Source organism: Ovis aries, chromosome 6 (assembly GCF_016772045.2).
Source record: "Ovis aries strain OAR_USU_Benz2616 breed Rambouillet chromosome 6, ARS-UI_Ramb_v3.0, whole genome shotgun sequence".
In the NCBI taxonomy this organism is placed as follows: domain Eukaryota; kingdom Metazoa; phylum Chordata; class Mammalia; order Artiodactyla; family Bovidae; genus Ovis; species Ovis aries.
The window spans coordinates 103,580,163-103,601,727 of record NC_056059.1 but is presented as its reverse complement, the minus strand read 5'-3'; the positions used below and the strand labels follow the sequence as shown (position 1 = coordinate 103,601,727).

The 21,565-nt window shown below is 53.9% G+C and overlaps 1 protein-coding gene across 2 annotated transcripts in view; it reads right to left on the bottom strand.

Annotated features, from left to right (window-relative positions):
- Positions 1-285: 285 nt before the first annotated feature.
- Positions 286-21,565, bottom strand: part of PPP2R2C (protein phosphatase 2 regulatory subunit Bgamma) — a 163,693-nt gene continuing 142,413 nt past the window's right edge. For both annotated transcript variants that reach the window (XM_004009985.6, XM_012180329.5), the window contains exons 7-9: positions 19,142-19,311; positions 13,402-13,493; positions 286-3,096 (exon numbers count right to left, since the gene is read on the bottom strand). In XM_004009985.6, the coding sequence (XP_004010034.3) occupies positions 2,805-3,096; positions 13,402-13,493; positions 19,142-19,311 (554 nt within the window). In that variant the 3' untranslated portion in view covers positions 286-2,804. The remainder of the gene's footprint in view (positions 3,097-13,401; positions 13,494-19,141; positions 19,312-21,565) is intronic.

Genomic DNA, 21,565 nt, shown 5'->3' with positions numbered 1-21,565 from the left:
AACAAAATAAAACAATTGTCATTTATTGAGCGCTTATGTGCCTGGAACTGTTAAATTTGTCCAATTTAATCTTGCCCTTTCCCCCACAACCCCCAAACCACAAGGTTGGTATTATTATTAGCTCCATTTCCTTAGTGATGAAATAAGAGCTGAGGAAGGTTAAAAGTTGCATTGGGAGCTGGAGGCCGGAAAGCCTGGAGGTGAACCCCACTTTCACGTGTGTTCCCACCTGCCATGTGCCTCTTGCTGGGAGCCCATTAAAAACAAACAGCATTCCGAGCCTCATTTTCGATGTAACATTTGTTATTTTATTGGAAAAAGCTGGTATTAACATATTTATAATTTTATTCAACAGGTGGATAGTTTGTGAGACACCCAAGAAAACGAGAATGCACCTATGAGTTACAGAGTCCAAAATGGTCAGGCCTGTCTAATCTACCACCACGTATCCGAAGCCACCGAGCAGTCAGTCCTCAGAGAGTATTGAAATGAAAACGAAAACAACCCAACAACTTCACAATGACTATGTGAACGCGCGTACATTCAAAAAGAGCAGGAAGTTTAAACAGGAAGGAAGCAAAGTTTGTGACTATGTTACTGGCCCTTCTGCCATGTCTACTGTTACATCTTCCCTCGTCAACATCTTTTCTCAACACACATTTTACTCACAATGCTTTTATTCATTACGCTTTGGACATCATTATTTTCCAGGGATCCAAAGACATGCTTTTTCTTCTGAGAAGATCTTTTCCTTTCTTCTCCCTTTTTGGTTTGGTGTCCACAGTTTAAAACAGAGGAAGGAACCAGGAACTGTACTGAGACCTCCTTTTGAATGCAGTGTAAGCTTTGAGCTTTGTAGAAATGGTCCGTGTTAAATCTATGATCTGATCAGTAACCTCCATCTGCAAATGCAAATTGCCTCTCAGCATCTGAATCACAAAGGGAAATGATCGGTGCCAAATATCCGAATAATTGTATAAGGCCCTCAGAGCTGGATTTTGGCTTCAACAAGATTTCTATACAATTTATCACATTCTTGAACCTCTTTACAAAGGGAAAAAAAGGAATCCAATCCTGTGATTGTTAGTTTTAATTAGAATAGATATGTACATATAATACTGTCCAGGTCACCTGGATTTTACAGTGATATATAAACAAACATTCTTCATTCATGTTGATTAAAAAAAAAATCAATGGACCCATTTCCTTGTGTAATTATTGTATGGCTGGAAGTGAGTGCACATGCGTTCTGTGCTTTGACACACACAAAAGTAGACCATTATCGCTGAGAAAAATCTTGAGTTGGGTCTATTTCCTGGGTTAGGTTACATCTTGTTAAAAACAAACAAAAAAAAAGATTCAGTCGGGCCTCTGCACTCTGCTTTCTGAATCAAAATGCAAGCCACGTGGTTCCGCTGGGAGTTCCAAGGGCAAAGACAGGTTGGCGTGGTTGGCGGGTGGGCCAAACCGATCCTGACAAAGTAGGAGGGAACCGTCCTGGAAACACCGCATTCTCACTGGCCCACGAGGGGTCAGAAAAGAAAAGGTATCTTAAAATGGTCATAACATGCAATTTTCTTTTGGAGACAGTTCAGTGCATCTGGAAAAGGAGCTGGGGTCCACATCTGAGGTGGAGAGAGGGCAGAGTTCCTTATCACCAAACAAGCGAGGAGACCTGGGGGGCGGTCTTCTCCTTTCTGCATCTCAGTTCTCCCCGACCCTCATCATCATCCTGCCTCCTCTGTCCTACTTCACAAGATGAAGAGATGTTTCCAGAACCTTCCAGGCTGGAATGTTGCTTTAACATGAGCCACCAACATGGTGGGAGGGAAAGGGTCTTGTGGGAAGGCCTGGACGGAATTCCTGGCCCCTCCTTGGTTGATGCAGGCCTTGGGCCTCAGTTTTCCCATGCACACAGTGGGGAATGACAAGTTATTCAGCTTTAATCCCTGGCATGGAGCCTGGCACTCAGTGTGCAGTTGGCACGTATGGAGGAAATGAACAGGCCCTCGCTTCTCAGGGTCATGACGAAGATTCAGGAAGATCACAGAGGGAGCCAGGACGAGTTCCTGGATCTCCTGCATCCAGGAGATGCAGAGGACAGCTGCAGAATGAAAGGCGAGCCGGCACAGAGGCCATGGGGGTTACACCCGCTGGCCTGGAGGGCCGGCACCATGCCTAGCACTGGGCAAATGCTCTGAGAAGGGTGGTTAAGTGGTGAAGAAAAGACGCACCCACTGTAGGGGGATTCGGCTCCCCTTCCTCTCGAGAAACTGTAAGGGACCTGGGATATTCTGAAAGACATTAAAATAACCTAAAAGAGGAGCTCGCAAGTTCTCAGCATGGATTCACGATCCAAAATGCAAAAAGGTGAGACCCTCGGCTCTGAGACAGTGGCAACTGCTCCATTTAGCATCAGAAGAATCCCTGGCTGGCTTGTTTGAGCTTCGTTATCTGTCCCCGGAGCCCTGAACTGGGGCCAGTGAGGCGCGAAAGACACACCACTCCGGGGCTCCCGAGGCCCGCAAAAAGGAAACCGCTGGCGTGGAAAATGAACGCGCAGACGGAAAACATCCTACGAAGGCGGGAAAGACTGCACGCGATTAAAGTACGGGATGCAAGAAGTGAACTTCCAGGCCGACGATCCCGTCGGTTTACTGTGACTCCTTGTTTGTCCTGTGTTCCAATAGAAATCATCCGCAAAGGTGGGTCCGGTCCTGGGATGCTTGGAGGGACGGGGCCCGGCACTCCCCCCCGTCCCCGCCCCTGCCAGTGGCCGCTCCGGCGCGTGGCCGCTGGGGCGCCTAGTGCATGTCGGAGTTCACCTTGTCCTGGAAGATGTACAGGTTGTTGGTGGCTGCGATGGCGATGATGTTCTCGGCCGGGTGCCAGGCCGTGTGCAGGATCTTCTTGGTGAAGTCCAAGCTGTCCACGCTGATGTCGTCTCGTCGCCGCTTGCCGCCCACGCACACCCGCCGCGGCTTGAGCACCGCCCGGGGCTTGCTGCTCTCCCGCGAGGCCTCCAGGGTCACATCCCGCTTGGTGTTCCGGTCAAACATGCGGAAGAAGTTGTTGTAGGCTCCAGTCATGATGACGCTGGCGGGAGAAGGAGAGGCAGGCGTCAGCTGGGGCACGGAGGAGGAGGAAGGAAGCCAGCCGCTCCTTCCCGGGGCTGCAGAGCTATCACCGCAGGAATGGGGACCCCGTGGGAGCAGACGGGGACAGGCCTGCCTCCTCCCACCTTCTCTGGGGTGGGGTGGGGGGGTCCTCTTGTCCCCACACCATATCTGGGCTGCATCAGCACACAAACTTAGAGCCGGGAGCTGAGACCGTTGAAAGCTCGCCCCAAGCATCATAAAAACATTCCCTTGTACTTTGCCCTGTATCCCAGGCGAGAGAGCCCTAGACTTTCAATGAGACTAGGCAACAGCAGAAGGAGGGCAAAGGAAAACAAACAGTAGACACAGGGCTATATAAACTCAGCACCAAAAAAGGGCAGGCCCCCTGAATCAGCCAGACATATCCTTCCGGTAGAAACCTAGGACCCTCCTGCTGTCTGAGCAGTTGCGTGACTAACCGATCACTCCGCACACCATCCACGTGCAGGCATTCACAGACACAACCCCCGCCCACGTCCAGCTAAAGCGCATTCTCCATTTTTCTATTCACTGCCCACCTCTTCTCCCCCACCTCCCCTAAGGAGAAGGCATTCCTGTTGAATCAGAGAAAGGATGTTAATCTACACAGTAAGAGCTGGGAGAGTAAGAGTAGCAGCTACATGGATCTGGGCCTGGAGAAAGAAGGGGGTTAAGGATTTGGAGCATCTGGGGGTAGAGAATACAAAGTCACTGGGGAGGTGGGAACAGATTCTGGAAAGCAATACTGAGGGTACAGAAGTGATCCCCTTCAGTGTTCTTCAGGAGAGATGTGGGTTGATTGGAACCCCTCCTCCCTTTTGGAGATGAACTGTGCTTCCTGATGGTGTCATTGCTCCCAGAGGAGCCACAAGGACCCCTAGGGTTATGCACGTGAGCCATGGCTTCAGTATCATCTGAGCTACAGGAATAATCCCATGTGGAGGAGACGCAAGAGGGCAGGGGTCCACCTGGGTGGACCAGGAGAGTGTGGGAGCTGAGGCTCCGGCCTGTAGCATCTTTATGGGAGACCTGGGCAAGCCCATGTCCCTGGGGCCCACCTGAGAATGGACAAGTTGTGATTAAGTCACCTCACCAAGGCTATAGTTTTTCCAGTAGTCATGTATGGATGTGAGAGTTGGACTATAAAGAAAGCTGAGCACTGAAGAATTGATGCTTTTGAACTGTGGTGCTGGAGAAGACTCTTGAGAGTCCCTTGGACTGCAAGGAACTCCAACCAGTCCATCCTAAAGGAGATCAGTCCTGGGTGTTCATTGGAAGGACTGATTTTGAAGGTGAAACTCCAATACTTTGGCCACCTGATGCAAAGAACTGACTCATTAGAAAAGACCCTGATGCTGGGAAAGATAGAAGGCAGGAGGAGAAGGGGACGACAGAAGATGAGATGGTTGGATGGCATCACCGACTCAATGGACATGAGTTTGGGTAAACTCCGGGAGTTGGTGATGGACAGGGAGGCCTGGCATTCTGCGGTTCATGGGGTCGCAAAGAGTCAGACACGACTGAGCGACTGAACTGAACTGAACTGAACTGGACTGAACTCACCTGTGGACCATCTCTCACGTTGGTCTCTGCTGGATGGGGGTGGCCTGGATGTGGGTTGGGGAGGGAGGCCCTGCCTGGTCACTAACGCTGCTCAGGGAGAGGGGGCCCCCGGCAGAGGGCCGAGGGGCACAGCTCTGTGTCTCCTTTCTCACTGATCAGTCTTGCCCTCTGAGTTCTGATTCTTCACAGAAAGGACATTTTCCTTGGCTTGGGGCCTGGCGCGTCTGGGCCAGGAGCTCTCTTTTGGTTCCAGCCACGAGTGGCTCCCTGCCCAGGCTGCGTGTTTCCTGGAGACGCCGTGCACCCATGACCTGCTGCCAGAGTCACAGCTGCAGTGTTAGTGATTGGCGCCACCTCCTCTTGACACCCAAACTCTCTCTGACCTCGTGTTCAGAGACGGGTGGGTGGGTGTTTGGGGGCCATGAGGATGCAACTCCCCTTGCACAAAGTGGCTCTTCCGAGGCTGTTCTGGGGGCATCCAGGCAGAAGGGGGCAAGGCTCACTACGGCCCCAGTAGGGGGCAGAGGGCACATGCCAACTGGGTGCTTGGAGAGGAGCTCCATAAAAGGACTGTTCACACATGTTCTGGAAGGTTCTAAGGGAATCCAGGGAAAGTGCTGTGCCCAGGGACTGGTACATTTCCAGGTTTTGAAACCCGCCCCCACCCCCTACCCCCAGGCCTGAGACATGAAGGGAGGGAGGAGTCATAGGAAAGAGAGAGAGAAAGAACCAGAGACAGGGAAATCTGTGTGAAGGGGGCTGTCCTCTGAAGGAGGCTGTGCCCTAAGGGACACGGTTAGCCAAGATGACAGGGAACAAGGGGGATGAACACTCCAGCCTCTCTCGCCACCCTCAGGCTCCTTCTAGTGTGCCCCATGGTTAAACCCAGCCAGAGGCCAGCGGGCATGCAGGCCTGAGGATGCCCCACAGGGTCATCCAGACACAGTCTCTTAGGAGGAGGAGGGTGGAGACGGGAGCTGGAGGGGTCAGGGGTGGGGGACACTTCTGGGCTCACCTCGAAACACTAATTCATCATCCACAGGCAAGCATCCACCTGTGCTTCTGTCTCCACACCAGGCGGGGGCTCCGGGGGCACGTGTGTCTTGTTTGAGTCCCCAGGGCCTGGCTTGGCCCTCCTAGGGGTAAATGGTCCTTGAAGGAAAGACAACCCCCAGCAACAGCCAACAGGAGCTGACCAAGCAGAGGACAACTCCCTCCTCCCAACCCATGAAGATTAAGGATGCATCAATGCTTCGTAAACCAAATGGACTGAAGGGCCAGAAGCTTCTCTTAGTCACGGCCAGACCTGCAGGTTCAGAATGTACCTGCCCCTCATAGGTCTCGTAGGTATCGTGCAATCAGTATCTGCCGAATGAATGAATGAATGAACAAATGACTGACCGAGTGAATAAGCGAATGCCATGGAAGGGTCACTCACAGCTACAGCCACGCTTGGAAGGAAAGCTATGACCGACCTGCTGCTGCTGCTGCTGCTGCCGCCAAGCCGCTTCAGTCGTGTCCGACTCTGTGCGACCCCATAGACGGCAGCCCACCAGGCTCCGCCATCCCTGGGATTCTCCAGGCAAGAACACTGGAGTGGGTTGCCATTTCAAAAGCAGAGACATTACTTTGCCAACAAAGGTCAGGCTAGTCAAAGTTCTGGTTTTTCCAGGAGTCATGTATGGATGTGAGAGTTGGACCCTAAAGAAAGCTGAGCACTGAAGAATTGATACTTTTGAACTGTGGTGTCAGAGAAGACTCTTGAGAGTCCCTCGGACTGCAAGGAGATCCAACCAGTCCATTCTAAAGGAAATCAGTCCTCAATATTCATTGGAAGGACTGATGCTGAAGCTGAAACTCTAATACTTTGGCCACCTGGTGTGAAGAACTGACTCATTTTAAAAGACCCTGATGCTGGGAGATTGAAGGCAGGAGGAGAAGCGGACGACAGAGGATGAGATGGTTGGATACCATCACTGACTCAATGTATATGAGTTTGAGCAAACTCTGGGAGTTGGTGATGGACAGGGAAGCCTGGCGTGCTGCAGTCCACGGGGTTGCAAAGAGTCGAACACAACTGAGCAACTGAACTGAAGTCTTAGAAAGGCATGAAATGCCCTGCTCAGTCCCCCTTCTCCCCCCACCCCCAACGGACAGGGGACAGACCAGGGGTGGGTGGGGCGGCTTCTCTGACACTATGTGGGGGAGCGATGGGGGTAGGGTGGGGCTGGCAGTCAAATGGTTCTCCTTTTAAAGAGACTCATCTAATCCCTGGAGGTGAAGGGAGGGTGGGTGGAGAATTCTAATGTACTTTCTGGCTCTATTCTTTTCTGTTTTAAAATCTTAATCGGTGTGAATAGATCTGAGTGTTGTTGAGACAATGAAATGACAAGCCCCTGGAGGTGCTGAGTGGGAGTAAGGAACCCACCCCTTCCAGGCCCGCTGGCTGCTGTTCGGTTGGTGGAGAGGGTGCCCTCGGCGCCCTCCTTCCCAAAGTGGCCCCTCTTCTCTCCCTTGATGTCAGCTCACCCCGGAGAAGGCTCGGTGGGCTCCTATGTCACCTAAGTTATGACCCGTGAGGCTTCCCGACAGTGTGACCCCCCTCCCCCCCGCAGTGTGGGACAGGGAGTGGGCTGAGCCTGAAAGTGAAAGTAAAGTTGCTTAGTCGTGTCCGACTCTTTGCGACCCCATAGATGGTAGCCTACCAGGCTTCTCCGTCCATGGGATTCTCCAGGCAAGAATACTGGAGTGGGTTACCATTTCCTTCTCCAGGGGATCTTCCTGACCCCAGGATCAAACCCCGGGTCTCCCACATTGGAGGCAGACGCTTTAACCTCTGAGCCCACCAAGACTCCCCCAAATCAGAGAGGATCTGGCACCTGAAAGTCACTGAAGCTGGAGTCCGGGTCTCTGGGGCTGACCTAGGGATCCTGGGTGTGCCAGTGGCTGCCCCTTGGAGTCCTGGCATGTGACCCTTGGCCAGGTCATCACCAAATGTTATTGCTGTTCAAGTCGCTAAATTGTGTCCGACTCTTTGTGACACCATGGACTGTAGCCCAACAGGCTCCTCTGTCCTCCACTGTCTCCCGCAGTTTGTTCAGATTCCTGTCCATTGCGTCAGTGATGCCATCTGACCAGCTCATCCTCTGCTGCTGAAATGCATTCATCACCGCCGTGCCTACCCCTTAACCAGTGGCTCTGCCAGCCGTGGCATGCCAGTGTTCAGGCTGGAGGACAGGGAGGAGGGTGGGGTGAAGTCAGCAGAGGGACCATCCTACCACCCAGTGCCCAAGCGTCCCAAGGCCAGGGGATGGGACAGGGGAGCAGGGGGGTGCATGGACAGGTTGACCCTTGCCACCACAAGCAGATGCTCAGGGACGACCCCACAGAGCTTGGGAGGTGACACAGGGTACCGCTGCCCAGGCTGCACCCTCCGTTGCCCCTTCTTCCCTCCTCTCAGACACAGCAGGGCTATGAATGAGGAGAGCTGGGCAGGGGAGTGGGTGGCAGTGACCCGGGTCCCCCGTGGGTATGAGGAAGCCGGGCCAGAGTCTCCATGTGCGGGACAGACAGCAGGGCAGTGAGCATGGCCGGGGGGGCTAGCAGGGCTGGGGAGAGGCCTAGACCCCCACCCAGGCAGCGCCTTCTGCCAGGAGCAGGAGGCAGAGGCAGGGAGGAGAGAGGGCGAGGTGGGCGAGGTGCCAATGTGCATGCGTGTGTGTGTGTGTGTCGGGGGGCGTGGGGGTGGGTATGCCTGTGCACACCTGCAGAGAGAATCCTCAGGCCTAGAGGTTACCAGCCAGGATGAACTCTGACCTCCATACCCCAGGGCAGCAATCCCACCAGGCCTGTCTGGCTCTGCAGACAAGAGTGGGCCTGCCCGGGACCCTGGCAGACGCCCTGTCACTGCCCCAGCTGGTGTGCACTGGTGTAGGGCTCTGTAGGCTGGGTCACAGGGCTGGCCCGTGCAGTTTTCCCATCTATGAAACGGGGTAACAAGGGACCCCAGCCCCTGGTGAGAATAGCCCCAGGAATGGATTAGATAATATGCTAAAATGCTTAGAACAGTGCGGGGGTCAGGAAATTCCACCTCCTCTTATGTATTAAATGCCAACAGGTATTCATGGTGCTAGAGGAGACTCTTGAGAGTCCCTTGGGCAGCAAGGAGATCAAACCAGTCAACCCTTAAGGAAATCAACCCTGAATATTCATTGGAAGGGCTGATGTTGAAGTCACAGAGGATGAGATGGTCATGGCGTCACTGACTCAATGGACGTGAGTTTGAGCCAACTCTGGGAGATAGCAAAGGACAGGGAGGCCCAACGTGCTGCCATCCATGGGGTCACAAAGAGCTGGACATGACTGAGTGGCGGAACGATGAACAACATTTATGGATTCTAACCATCCCTGTGGCCCACCTGTCTGACTAGGCGCCCAAGACTATGGAAGCAGAAGGGGGAGTGGGTGACGGATCCCATAGAAGGGTGCTGCCTGCTGAGGGGCTGGACTGGGGGCCTCTCCCTTCCCTCTGTGCCTGCAGGGGCAAGAGAAGGGAGAAGGCAGCCCCCTGGTTCTCCAGGGAACACTTCATGGAACCCAGTGGGCACTGTCACACCACACCCACCCTTCCCCTGAGCCACCAGGGAAGGGAAAGTGAGATCATTAAAGTCATTTGCAACCCACACAGCTGCTAATCCTCCTTCCATTCAGGTGCGGGATCCAGAGGACACCCCTGGGGAGGAAGGAGACCCCCCCCCACACACACACCTGCAGAGGAAGGGGTTTCTTCTACCTCAGAACACCAGGTCCCAGCATCCTGCAAACCACGCCAGGTCAGACTGACCCATTGCTCCCCTTCTTAGGCATGCTCTAACACCCCAGAAGGTTCCTTTAACAGGGAAAAGGGGAGTACCTGCCCTGGCTTGCATCTAAGCAAGTTGCTTCATCTCTTCCAGTCTCGTTTTCCTTGTCTGCACCTGAAGACCACAGCCTTGGCTGCCCTGATCGTCAGCCTCTCTTATTTCCACTGGGAAAGACTCCTGCCCCATCCCTGTGGGGCTGGAGGGTCTGTCAATCATGATGCTCTACTGCTCCCTTCTGGCCAACTGTGGCATGCAACAGATCCTGTCCATGCTAAAATGGTGCAAAAGCAAGCATGTGACCCCAACAAAGCCAATCAGATCCTTCTCTGAGAATTCTTCCATATACCTAGAAGGGGAATTGTGGTCCAGAAGGACAAAGGAAGGGGGACTATTTGGGGTCACCATCCCCAACTGCAAAGGGGAGCCAGCCATAGTCAGGGAGGAATAACCTAGTGTGTAAGAAGCAGGGAGGCTCTGAGATGGGCGTGGACAGAGAAGAAATGGCCCCAAAGGTACAGTATGAGCTCTGAGATAGTCTTGCTGGAACTTATAAGAACAAACTTAGGTTTGCTTGTCTGATTCCTGCAATTGGAAGATGCTTAAAGTATTAGTCGCTCAGTCATGTCCAACTCTTTGAGACTCTGTGGACTGTAGCCTGCCAGGCTCCTTTCTCCATGGGATTCTCCAGGCAAGAATACTGGAGTGGGTTGCAATTCCCTTATCCAGGGGATCTTCCCAGCCCAGGAATTGAACCTGGGTCTCCTGCATTGCAAGGAGATTCTTTACCATCTGAGCCACCGGGAAAGCTGGAAGATGCTTAGTTGACACAAATCCCTTTTTCCCAGGCAGAACGAATCAAGGAGAACTTCCTAGAAGAGATGGTATTTGTGGTGGGTCTTGAAGGTTCAGCAGGGTTCTTTAAGACAAGACAGACAACAGGCCCATGTGTGCCAATCATTGGACTACCCGCTGCCAATACAGAGCATGGCCTTGCCAGGAGCATCACACACAAGGTCTCATCCTCAAAGCAGCCCTTGGAAGATGTGGTCTATTTGAACCACTTTCCACGTGAGCAGACTCAGAGAGATCAGACTGCTTCGGAAAGATTGAAGGCAGGAGGAGAAGGAGGTGAAAGAGGATAAGACAGTTGAATGGCATCATTGACTCAATGGACATGAGTCTGAGCAAACTCTGGGAGATAGCGAAGGACAGGGAAGCCTAGAGTGCTGCAGTTCATAGGGCCGCAAAAGTCAGATACGACTGAGTGACTGAACAACAGCAACAATTAAGCAAGTAGCTGGAGACTGGTAGAGGGTGGTCTGGGAATGCAGGGTGTCGGACCCAAAAACCTCTGCTCTTTCCTGTCCCCCGGGCTGCCCATTCGGGTCTTGCTGGAGTTGGGTAAGAGGCGCTGTGAGCGTTATCAGATGTCCACTAGCTCTTTGCTGCCACATATACAATCGGGATGCTGGAAGTTTCCCATTAACATAAGAAGGACAGGAAATGCTGAGCTATAGGATTCAGAAGGTTGGCTTTGGTCTGCAAGGGTGGGGGCCCTGAGGGGCAGTACTTGCTTCTCCCCTTAGCCTCTGAGCTCTTGGAAGGCAGGGATCAGGCTTTATTTATCTTGGGATCCTCCTCTATGGGCTTTCCTGGAGGCTCTGACAGTAAAGAATCTGTCTGCAATGCAGGAGACCCAGGTTCAATCCCTGGGTCAGGGAGATCCCCTGGAGAAGGGAATGGCAACCCACTCCAGTATTCTTGCCTGGAGAATTCCATGGACAAAGGAGCCTGATGGGCTACAGTCCATGGGCCGAAAAGAGTCAGATGCAACGGAGTGACTAACACACACACAAACACACACACACACACACACACACACACACACACACACACACACCCCTCCTCTATGGGGCTTGCTGGGCTCATAGGATGCTTTCGATGAAGTGGAAGGAAGCTGCGCATCCCTTTACCTTCCAGGAGGTCAACAGTAATTGACTGGACACTCTTGAGGCTTTAACTCAGGGGCCTAGAATGGGCTGAGGTACAGTCCCACTTCCAGGGGCACTCCAACCAGTGGGAAAGAGGCAAGGTGAAAATGTGTAATAAATGCAAAGACACAGAAGGAAAACCCAGGGGTTTTCGAGGGGGTGTCGAGATGGAGAGGAACACCCTGAGGGCTTCCTGGGGGAGGTGGCCTTGGGTTGAGTCAGTCATTTGAAGTGACAGTAGCAGTGAGCCAGGTATAATGCAGTCAGGGTTCCAGAGGGGTAGGAGCAGAGTAGGCTGTGGAGGTGGGTGGCAGGGACTGCCAGGGCTGGGGTGGCTGGCATGGCAGGAAGAGGTGGGTGAGAAGCAGGACAGCTGAGCTGCAGTCTGGGCCCCCAGAAAGACAGGAAGAGAAGGCAGCTCCCATCTCTGGAAGCCCGGCATTCACTGTTCATGGTTGCCCCCTGGTGGTGACATGGAGGAAGGGCGGGCAATGGTCACGATCAGGAGGGAGCCCAACACCAGCAGACAGACAGACACACACGCACGGACCAGTGTTGGGATCCCCTTTTCCAGCAGCAAGTCTGTCTTCTGAGACTCTAATAGACTCCCAGACCTGCTGCCAGTGTTCACTGGGGGACCCCCAATGTGTCAGCCTGGGTACAGGCCCCCTGAGGGAGCGCCGTGTCCCTCGGACCCAGCAGCATCAGTCCAGTCCCAGGCCAGGGCCTCCACTTGCTTTTCCAAGCATCCTTCAGTGGACCCCCTGTGCCCACCATTCTAGTCTGTATGAGAGCACTGTCCACGTGGAGACCCCTCAGCCAGGTGAGCCCCAGGATGTTGGCAGCAGCTCTAGGGGGTCCTCCACCCCTGGATACAGCAGGTTGGTCCCACTTGGGGCCAGCCTGCTCCAAGGGTGCCCTTCAAGTCTTGTCCCTGTGGTTCTGCCACTTCCCCCACCCGCCTTCCCTGACGGTCCCAAGGGGCCTGTGCTCACAGCCACGCAGCATCACAGCACAGAGGTTCTCACAGGACCACGGCGATGCCAGCCACACTTAGAGCCCAGCCTTCTCATGACCAGACGCTTGGGACTGATGGAGTCCACACCCCTGGATACACCCGAGTGGAGGGCTGCTGGCTTGCACCCTGTCCCTTCTCACCCATCACAGCCCTGCTCTGGTTGTGAAGTGTGATGGGTGACGTGCTGACGTCCGGGCCCAGTGTGGTTTTCATCCCCGTGTGGTCTGGTTACCGAGTCCCTGCCCTGGACCTTCCCTGTCCACACTTGCCCTGGGCTGAGCCGGGTGATGGGGAAACAGGAACTCAAGTCAGGCTCAGGTCCATTTCCCAGGTGGGCAGGGCTGTGAGGGGCGGGTACACCTGTGGAAGCCCCCTTGTCCCAGAAGATGCAGGAGCTGGAAGCGCCCTCTGGAGCCCCTGTGGGCTGGAAGCAGAAGCCATAATAGCTGGAGGCAGGTGTAGACCAGTGGCGAAAGCCTTCTGCCCCACAGGGGACGTGGCACTAATATACCCCTCACCCTTGACAGCCTGGGGAAGAGGCTGCGGGGTGAGGCACCCAGAATTGTCTGAAGATGCTTCTACTGCTGTTCAGGAGAATGGGGCTCCAAATGGATGTAGTTCCATACTGTGAAGTTTCATTTCCATCCTCGAACTTGAGAGCCCAGAGCTTGAGCCTGTCTACAGGAAAGGCTGGGGCTCCTTGGAACACCTTGTTCCTTTGGCTGGATAACAGGGAATTCTGGCCCCACCTACTCACCACCCCCCCCGCCCCGCCCCACGCCAGATCAGCAACTGGGCCCACAGGGCGAAGGTCCAAGGTCTGAGGTTACCTGTCACTCCCATTCCAGGCACATTCGAACTTGTCAAAAATGCAGTCGTTCTCATACAGGGAACAGAGTTTGCTCCGAAGGTAATCATGGACCTGGCGGGAGAAGGGAACGATGGGGTGAGTCAAGGGGATGCCTGGAGAGTCCTGGTCCCCTGTCCATGAGGAGGGTCTCACTGAGCAGGGCTGTGCCCTCCGGGGTCTGGATGGCACTCCTGACTCAGCCCTGATCACTGGGAAGGGTCCACAGCCTGGTACATGGCCAACCCCTGAGCTGTGGCCAGACGGGGACAGTCACAGTGACGAAGGGAACCACTTCCTGGCTCTGCCCCTCCCTGGCTGTGTGCCCCTAGACAGTGACTTTACCCCTCTGAGCTGTGGTCTGTTCCTCCTTAAAGTGATAAGAGCACACACCTCATGTGCTGTTCTGGGATCAAATGTAAGTGATGGGAGTCGGGTCTTGTCCTCTGGGGACAATAGTCACCGTGAGCACACTGGTGACCATCACGGAGAAAAAGAGGACGCTCACACAGGCCTCTCAAGTGTGATCTCAGTAGGTGCTATCTGTCCTGTTTATAGATGAGGCACTGAAGCTCAGAGAGGTTAAGTAACTGGCCTGAAGTCACACAGCTTACAAGGGGAAGACCAGGATGCTCTCCCAGGGTAACCTGACACCACAGGAGAGTTGGTGACCCGATCGTGCAAGCTCTGTGCCCACGGGGCCTCCTGCGTGCCAGCTCTCTTCAGGGACATGGTCCTGGCCTCTGGGTGGGGGGAGTACATGCATGCTCAGTCAAGTCCGACTCTTGGCAGCCCCATAGACTGTAGCCCGCCAGGCTCCTCTGTCCATGGAATTTTCCAGGCAAGAATACTGGAGGGGGTTCCATTTCCTACTGCAGGGGATCTTCCCCATCCAGGGATTGAACCCACGTCTTTTGTGTTCTCTACATTGGCCACTCTACCACTGAGTCACCTGGGTGGGGGAGGGGCAGGTAAATGGGTAATCTGAAGCCTGAACGCCTGGCTCTGTGTGTCTTCATGACCCAGGAGAGTCACTTAGCTGCCTGGAGCCTCAGGTTTCCTGTCTGAAAAGGGGGTCATGAGATCCCTCCCCTGGAGAAGAGTGTGAGGATTCCAGGAGACGGATGCAGGGCAAAGCACCGGGGAGCTATCTGTGACCCCAGTTACCTACAGAGGGATGGAGAGAAAGAAATGTCCAACTCCTGCTAGGCAGTGACGGTGGAGGGGGGAGGAAAAAGCAGGTTTTCATCCTCTTCTGTCTGGGAATCTCTTATTCATCTTTAAAAACTCAGCTTTAGAGGAGGTGCCCTCCTCTAGCAGAGCTTCCCGGGTGGCGCTAGTGGTAAAGAACCCACCCCCCCACCCCGCCAATGCAGGAGACGCTAGAGGCATGGGTTCAATCCCTGGGTCTTAGAAGATCCCCTGGAGAAGGGAATGGCTACCCACTCCAGTTATTCTTGCCTGGAGAATCCCATGGACAGAGAAGCCGGGTGGGCTACAGTCCACGGGGTTGCAGAAAGTCGGACACAACTGAGCGGCTGAGCACACTGAACGCCTCCTCTGACAGCCTCCCTGGATTTCCCCAGGCTACACATCTCTGTCTGACTCTTTCCTTGGGGCACCGGAGGCTCTTGACCTGACTTTGTGTTTATGTTGACCCCACAGCCTAGAAGTTTCTTTCTTTTTTTTTGGTCTCAGAATCAATTTTAATTATTTTTATTTTTTCATGATTGTGATTTTGTTGTTGTTTCCAGGCAGCTTTTCTTTATTTATTTTTAACTGAAGGATAATTACTTTACAATATTGGCTTGATTTCTGCCAGACTGGAAGGTTCTTAACCCAGGACTTCCTCAAGCCTTGGCCAACACACCCCTCCCCAGAGAAGGTTCTCTGCCCGCCCCGCCCACAAAGCTTGCTCTCCCATCCTTATCTTCCCATCTGACCTGCGCTCTTGTTTTAAATTCTGTCCATAGGCTGACATCACCCAGATGTTTCTCTCCAGCCAGGATCTCTCTCCCAGAAGCCCACACTGGACTGTCTAGCTGTCTACAAGGGTGGGCCAGAGAGCCCTTAAGGCTGAGCATGGCTGAGCCCTGGTGGTCCTTCTATCCCTCATCCTTCCACTGGTACAAAGGCTACAAATGACCATGTTTTTCCTTATCTCTCACAGCGACATTCAGCTTGTCCAGGATTCACAGTGATCCGGAGCCAGTCCCTCTCACCACATCTGTCCTACGCTGCCAGCCTGCTCCAAGCACCCCCACCCAGCTTATTGCAAAAGCCCTCCTGGTAGCTCTGTGTCTGCTCCCCACGCCCCCCAGCCTCGGTCTATCTTATAGGCAGCGAGAGGGATTCCTTGGAAACTAAGCTGGACCATGTCATGCCTCTACTCAAAACCCTCCAGGGCACACAAGTCCCCCTGGTCACCTCTCTGGCCTCAGGCTTTCCTTCCCTCCCATAGGCTAACTCTGCTCCAGCCGGCTCCTCACCATTCCTTGCATGCACTAACCGTGTTCCTGCCTCAGGGCCTTGGCACTTGCTGTTCCTGCCCCTGGGAACACCCTCCCTGCGGAAGGCTCACGCCCTTACTTCTCCTAGGCTCCAGCACGCCTGTTTCCTCTGCCGCAGCCTCTGGTTTATTTGCCATCCTTTGGGAAGCCTGTGACTATTTCACCTGCTTGTTTGCTTGATTTCTGGGCATCTTTCCTGCTGGAATGGATGTCCCTCCGGCAAGACCTATTTGTCTCGTTCCCCAACAACTTCCCAGTGCGGTGCAGAGGGCCTGGCACATCACAGGGCCTCAATACAGTTTTTAAAAAGTGAACGAGTGGTATCAGAGGCAACTGGAGACGGCGTGGCTGGGCTCCCCAGGTGGGCCACTTGTCTGAAAGAAGGAGCGGGGTCCCTCCCCAAGCCTTTCCCCTTCCTCCACTCTGCTTCCGTAACAGCCCTCGGTGACTCTCCTCCGGTGTGTGTCTGTGGCCTGAGGCCTCCTGAGCCACGGGCACACCAAGCCCAGGCTCACTGTGTTCCTGTCGGCTGGGGCCCTGGAGGGTGAGGTGGGGGCTCCTACCCTCCCTCTGAGCCCAGGGTCTACTGGGGCACGGAACGCTGGCCCAGGGTGTGGAGCGACTAAGATGAATGGGATAAACGGTGCCTGGCCTCATCCCTGGCCGCAGACTGTGGGGTGCTCAAGTTCGCCCGCCAGGCTGGCACGTGTGTGTGCTCCATGCAGTCACGGCAGCCTCACTGATGCGCTCGTCCAAACACACGGGCTCTTGTCTCCTGCACACTGAGTGCCTCCCGCCCTCTGGTGGCAGGGTAAGGAAGGGCGTGGGCTCTGGTGTAAGGAAGATGTGAGCACCGATCTAAGGTCTGTTGCTTGCTACTCTACCACCACAGATATGCCATTTAGCTCAGTTTTCTCCAAATAAAATGGGATCGAGAGAACACCATTCCCACCTCCCAGGGCAGCAGGGAGGCTTAGAAGAGGAAAGTGTGCCAAGGTCTTTGATCAATGCAGCACATGCCAAGGGCTGGCTAACTCAACACCCCTTTCTCCCTGCCTTCTTCAACCACAGAGGCCATAAAGCTACTAATTTTCCCAGTTTGGTCGTGGGCTCATCCTAGCCAATGAGTTGAAAGAGGTCTTCTGAGGAATGTTCTGGGAAAGCTTTTGAGTTCCTGATAAAATATGCCACAGATCCAACTAGCACAGCCTTTCACATGTCCTCTTATTTTCCTGCCTGGAAGGTTGGCATCGTTCCTGGAGTTGTGGCAGCCATTTTCCCACCATGGAGTATCACTCAGGAAGGTAGAAAACCAACATCATGCAAATGATGGGGAATTAAATCACCAAAGCAGCTGCTGGGACACTAAATGGGGCAGGAAGCCACTCGCTCTTTTGGGACACTCCAACTTCTCTAAAGAGAGAAAGGCTCTTATCTAGTCAGTGCTGCAAGTCAGCCAAACACAGATCTGCAATACACAATTTCCAGTGCACAGCAACTAAAGACATTAGGTACTATGTTGGTTTTATGTAGCTATTACTATTTTAGAATCAAGAGGTCAGTGGGGCCAGAAGCCAAGCAACCAGCTTTGGGCTTTGTCCTCGAGAGCAGTGATTCTCCTGCTTTATTGGGTCCTCATGTGCTTTGAGAATCTGAAGGCTCTGGACTCCACCCCTCCCCCCCCAACGCCAAAATGCTCATATTCAACATCTAGTTTCAGGGTCTGTGGGCCTTTGCTGCCTCTAAGGACATGAAAGGCTGGTGCGGGGGGAAGGTGCTAAGGGAGCTGGAACACTCCTGTCCCTGGACAGGCTCTAGGAAGGCATCAGAATGGTTATCCCCACAGGCCTGAGCAGGGGTTATGTCATTCCTGCCCCAGTCTCTGACCCCTGCACTCCTGAGCGTCAGAGGAAGAGCTGGTCTATTCCTGGGCTGTGCCCTGGGAGCAGGAGGCCTGCCTGGGTCAGAACTGGAGGGAGTGGCAGGATTTCTGGTAAACATATGTGGCTAACAAAGGAGCCCTTTCATGAATCCATTGTCCTGAGGAAGCTGGGGGGGCAGGCAGGGGGAGGGCACACCAGAACCTTCTGAGACATTGTTGTGAGCATGAGGCTGCCAGGAGCATACGTGTCCAAGGTCAGACTATGAACCCCAATCCTCCCCTCTCAGCTCTGTGCCCCTTCCCAGTGGGGCCCCTCCCTCTCCTGGGACATGCTGCACCCCTGGCCTTGGCACGACAGAGGACAGGGAAGGGGGCTGTAGGGCTCCCATCTGGGCTCCAGGTCTGCCCAGCTGTGAGGAAACTCCCCATATCATCACCTCTCAGTACCCCAGGTTCCTTCCTGCCAAATGGGGCCCATGGTGCCCTCTTGACAGGGGCAGTAAGGAATAGAGGTGACAAGTGTAGGTGGCACCCTGTATGCACCTGATGCTTGGTGACACTAAGAATTGGGCTGGGTCTTCTGATGAGGTCTTTTCCTACTCTTATCTGCATGACTGAGTCCTACATGGTTCAGAACAAATGTCACCTCCTCCAAGAAGCCTTCCAGATTGCCCCAGATAGAAACATAACTGGAGCAGCTATAAAGCAGCTTTAAAACAGTCCTATATTTTTACCAAATTGTAATATCACATGAATTTTGTCTTTCATTCCCTCATATATATGGATGAATCATAGCAGAAAAGAACAAACAACTTTCCAGGCAGGTGTCCCAGGCTTCATCCTATAGGCCTGGCTGAAAAATCCTGCCCTGAAGATTTAGAAATGTACCAAGCTCCCATTTCACCACTGCATCACCAGCTAAGGATGCTCCCTGGGAAAAGGCAGTGCTTAACCTGCCTTAATGGTAGGACTGCAGACACTGGCTACAGGGGAGGGAAGCCGTCGTCTGCACTCTCAAACTGAGCCCACTGTGAGGTTCATCTTTGTCCTCTGGGGCCTGAACTGAAGGCCTAGTCACAGCCCTGCATCTGAGCAGGAGCCAGTAAGCAGAGGCTCCTCAGCGCCCCGTGAGGTGAGGCTGAGCTTGCCCCTGGGCTGAGCTATGTGAGATGAGCTGCTTGATTTCTTGAGCCTCAGTGTCTTCACCTGCAAAATGGGCTGATGAAAGCCGCTGATAGCTGGGAAAGCCCCTCCGTGCAAAAGCACAGGGAAGAGCTGGGGGTCTCCCACCCACAGAAGGGCTCCCAGGTTTTCCAGGTCACGGCACCCACCTGGTAGGTCTCTATGGGGCGTGCCTCCATGTTCAGGTCCCAGACCTTGACCGTGAGGTAATCGCGGGTGAGCATGTACCGGCCGCTGTGACTGAACTTCACGTCTGACACGGAGGAAATTATTTCTGAGAAGAAGGAGCGGTTACTGGGGTCCTCAGGCTCTTCAAATACTGTGGAGACAGAAACAACCAGGTCACTGGGCTGCTCCCGCCTGTGAGGTTCGAACAACATACAGCTCCGTTTCCGCCCTGAGCTCATGTAGTCGTTTATTCATTCATCAAACCTATAACTAAATACTGGCAGGCACAGGCCAGAATGAATCCTCCAAGTGGGGAAGAACTAGCTCTTGGAACAGTATTTATAGAGGTCTACTCTGATCCAGATTCTGCGCTGAACTTTCCCAAACATGACCTTATCTAATCGACACTTTGGTATCTAACCAACACTTTGGCCACCTGATGCGAAGAACTGACTCATTGGAAAAGGTCCTGATGCTGGGAAATATTGAAGGCAGGAGGAGAAGGGGATGACAGAGGATGAGATGGTTGGATGGCGTTACCAACAAGAGGGACATGAGTTTGAGTAAACTCCAGGAGTTGGTGATGGACAGGGAAGCCTGGTGTGCTGCAGTCCATGGGGTCTCAAAGAGTCACACACAACTGAGCGACTGAACTGAACTGAATCCCCCAATAAAACTGTCAGGTTGGTACCATTAATATTCCCGTCTTATAGCCAAAGAAACAGGCATGGATGGTTAAAAGCCATGCCGGAGGTCTCAGAGCTGGAGTAGCGGTGCTCACTGTGCTGCTCTCTGCTGCCTCCTGCTGGCAATTCTGAACTCCAGGACCGTGAGGCGTCCAAGCATCCTGGAAGGTGCTGGGCCACGCTCTGGACCAGGTGGGGCACGCTGTGCGGTTCTAACTGGCTCAGGGGCCTCTGAGTGCTGGGCACACATGGCCGAATCCCACTCTAAGGTGTGTTGTTTGGCTGCCACAGGGGTTGCAGCAAAATCAGATCTTGCCGCCCCAAGTACAACCTGTGAGTCCCGTTGGCCTCCCACCTCCCATATTACTGCAGGCCCGCTGCTCCACACAGGACATTGCTTTCCTGGCCCCTGAAGGCAAGAGCTTCCTGCCCCTATCAGACATCCCAGAGCTGGGTCCCCAAGTAGTGTCTCCTCCCTGCCGTCTCTGTAAGCAGGCCTTCCTGACACACAGAGGTCCCTGTGCAGCGGGATGAGCTCTTCCAGGCTCAGATCTGTTGCTGGCTGTCCCATCAGTTTGCCAACCAACACCCTCACTGGCCAATCAGACCCTATAGTGGCCCTGGTCCTGTGGCAGGATGGACCTTACGGTCCCTGATGACCAAGTAGGACCTGGGCTGTGGATGGCCCTGGGCTCAGGGAAGAGGATGGGGTGGTGGGTGGGCAGCCATATCTAGCCAGTCTAGAAGGACTCAAACGTTTGATGACCTGTCCAGCTGTCCCCACGGGGCACCAACTGGGTGAATGTTCTGCCTGCTGGTCTGCTATGAGCCTCCAGGCTTCAAACAGGGAGCACAAGGTTGACCACGTGTCCCCAGAGGCTCACCAGAGTGCCCCATTTACTGGTGCCTCTTCTATGGGGACGTCCCATACGCCACTTGCCAGGTCCGTCCCAGCCCCTTACACCCCATCTGGGAACCCAGTTTCCCACTTGTCCAAGGTCGACACTGCTCCTGCCTTTCCCAGAAATACAGCCCCTGCCCAGATTCCCCTCTGCAGGGTGGCAGGGAATGTTTCAAGGCCAATCTGATGGTCTCGTGTGCTCATATCTGCAGGCATGCATTCGTTCTCTCAGTTAGCCAGTCCATGCTGAGCACCCACCATAACCAGGCACTGCTTGAGGGCCTGCGGTGCTGCACTGAGCAAGGCCCCCACTCTACTGGGGCCCCTATTCTCCTCCCAAAGACAGACAGTGAAGCTCAGTGACATGCTATACTGCGGGGGCAGTGGTGAGTGCTGGGAGGCAAGACAAAGCAAGTGAGGATACAGGGAGAATGACGGGCTGGTGATTTGAATGGGGCCTCTATGGGAGAGAACATCTGAGCAGAGATGTGAATGAAGTGAGATACCAGGGAGGAGAACTCCAGGCAGAAGTCATATCATGTGCAAAGGCCCTGGGGCAGTGATGAGCTGAAGGCCAGGGAGATTGAGAAAGGCGTGAGCCTGGAACTGTAAACCAGGGGAAGCGCGTCATCCCACGGGCAATGGGAAGACACAGCAGGGCTTGGAGAGAGGGTGGGCAAGGCGAGCTGTGGGTTTCTTCAGGATTTTGCTCCCTGTGGTGGTGAGGAGACCTCCTGGTGGGTCACCTTTAGCCTCTAAAACCTCTGGATTTTGACTGGTCATCTCACATAACTGTGTTTTGTACCTGGTAATAGTAA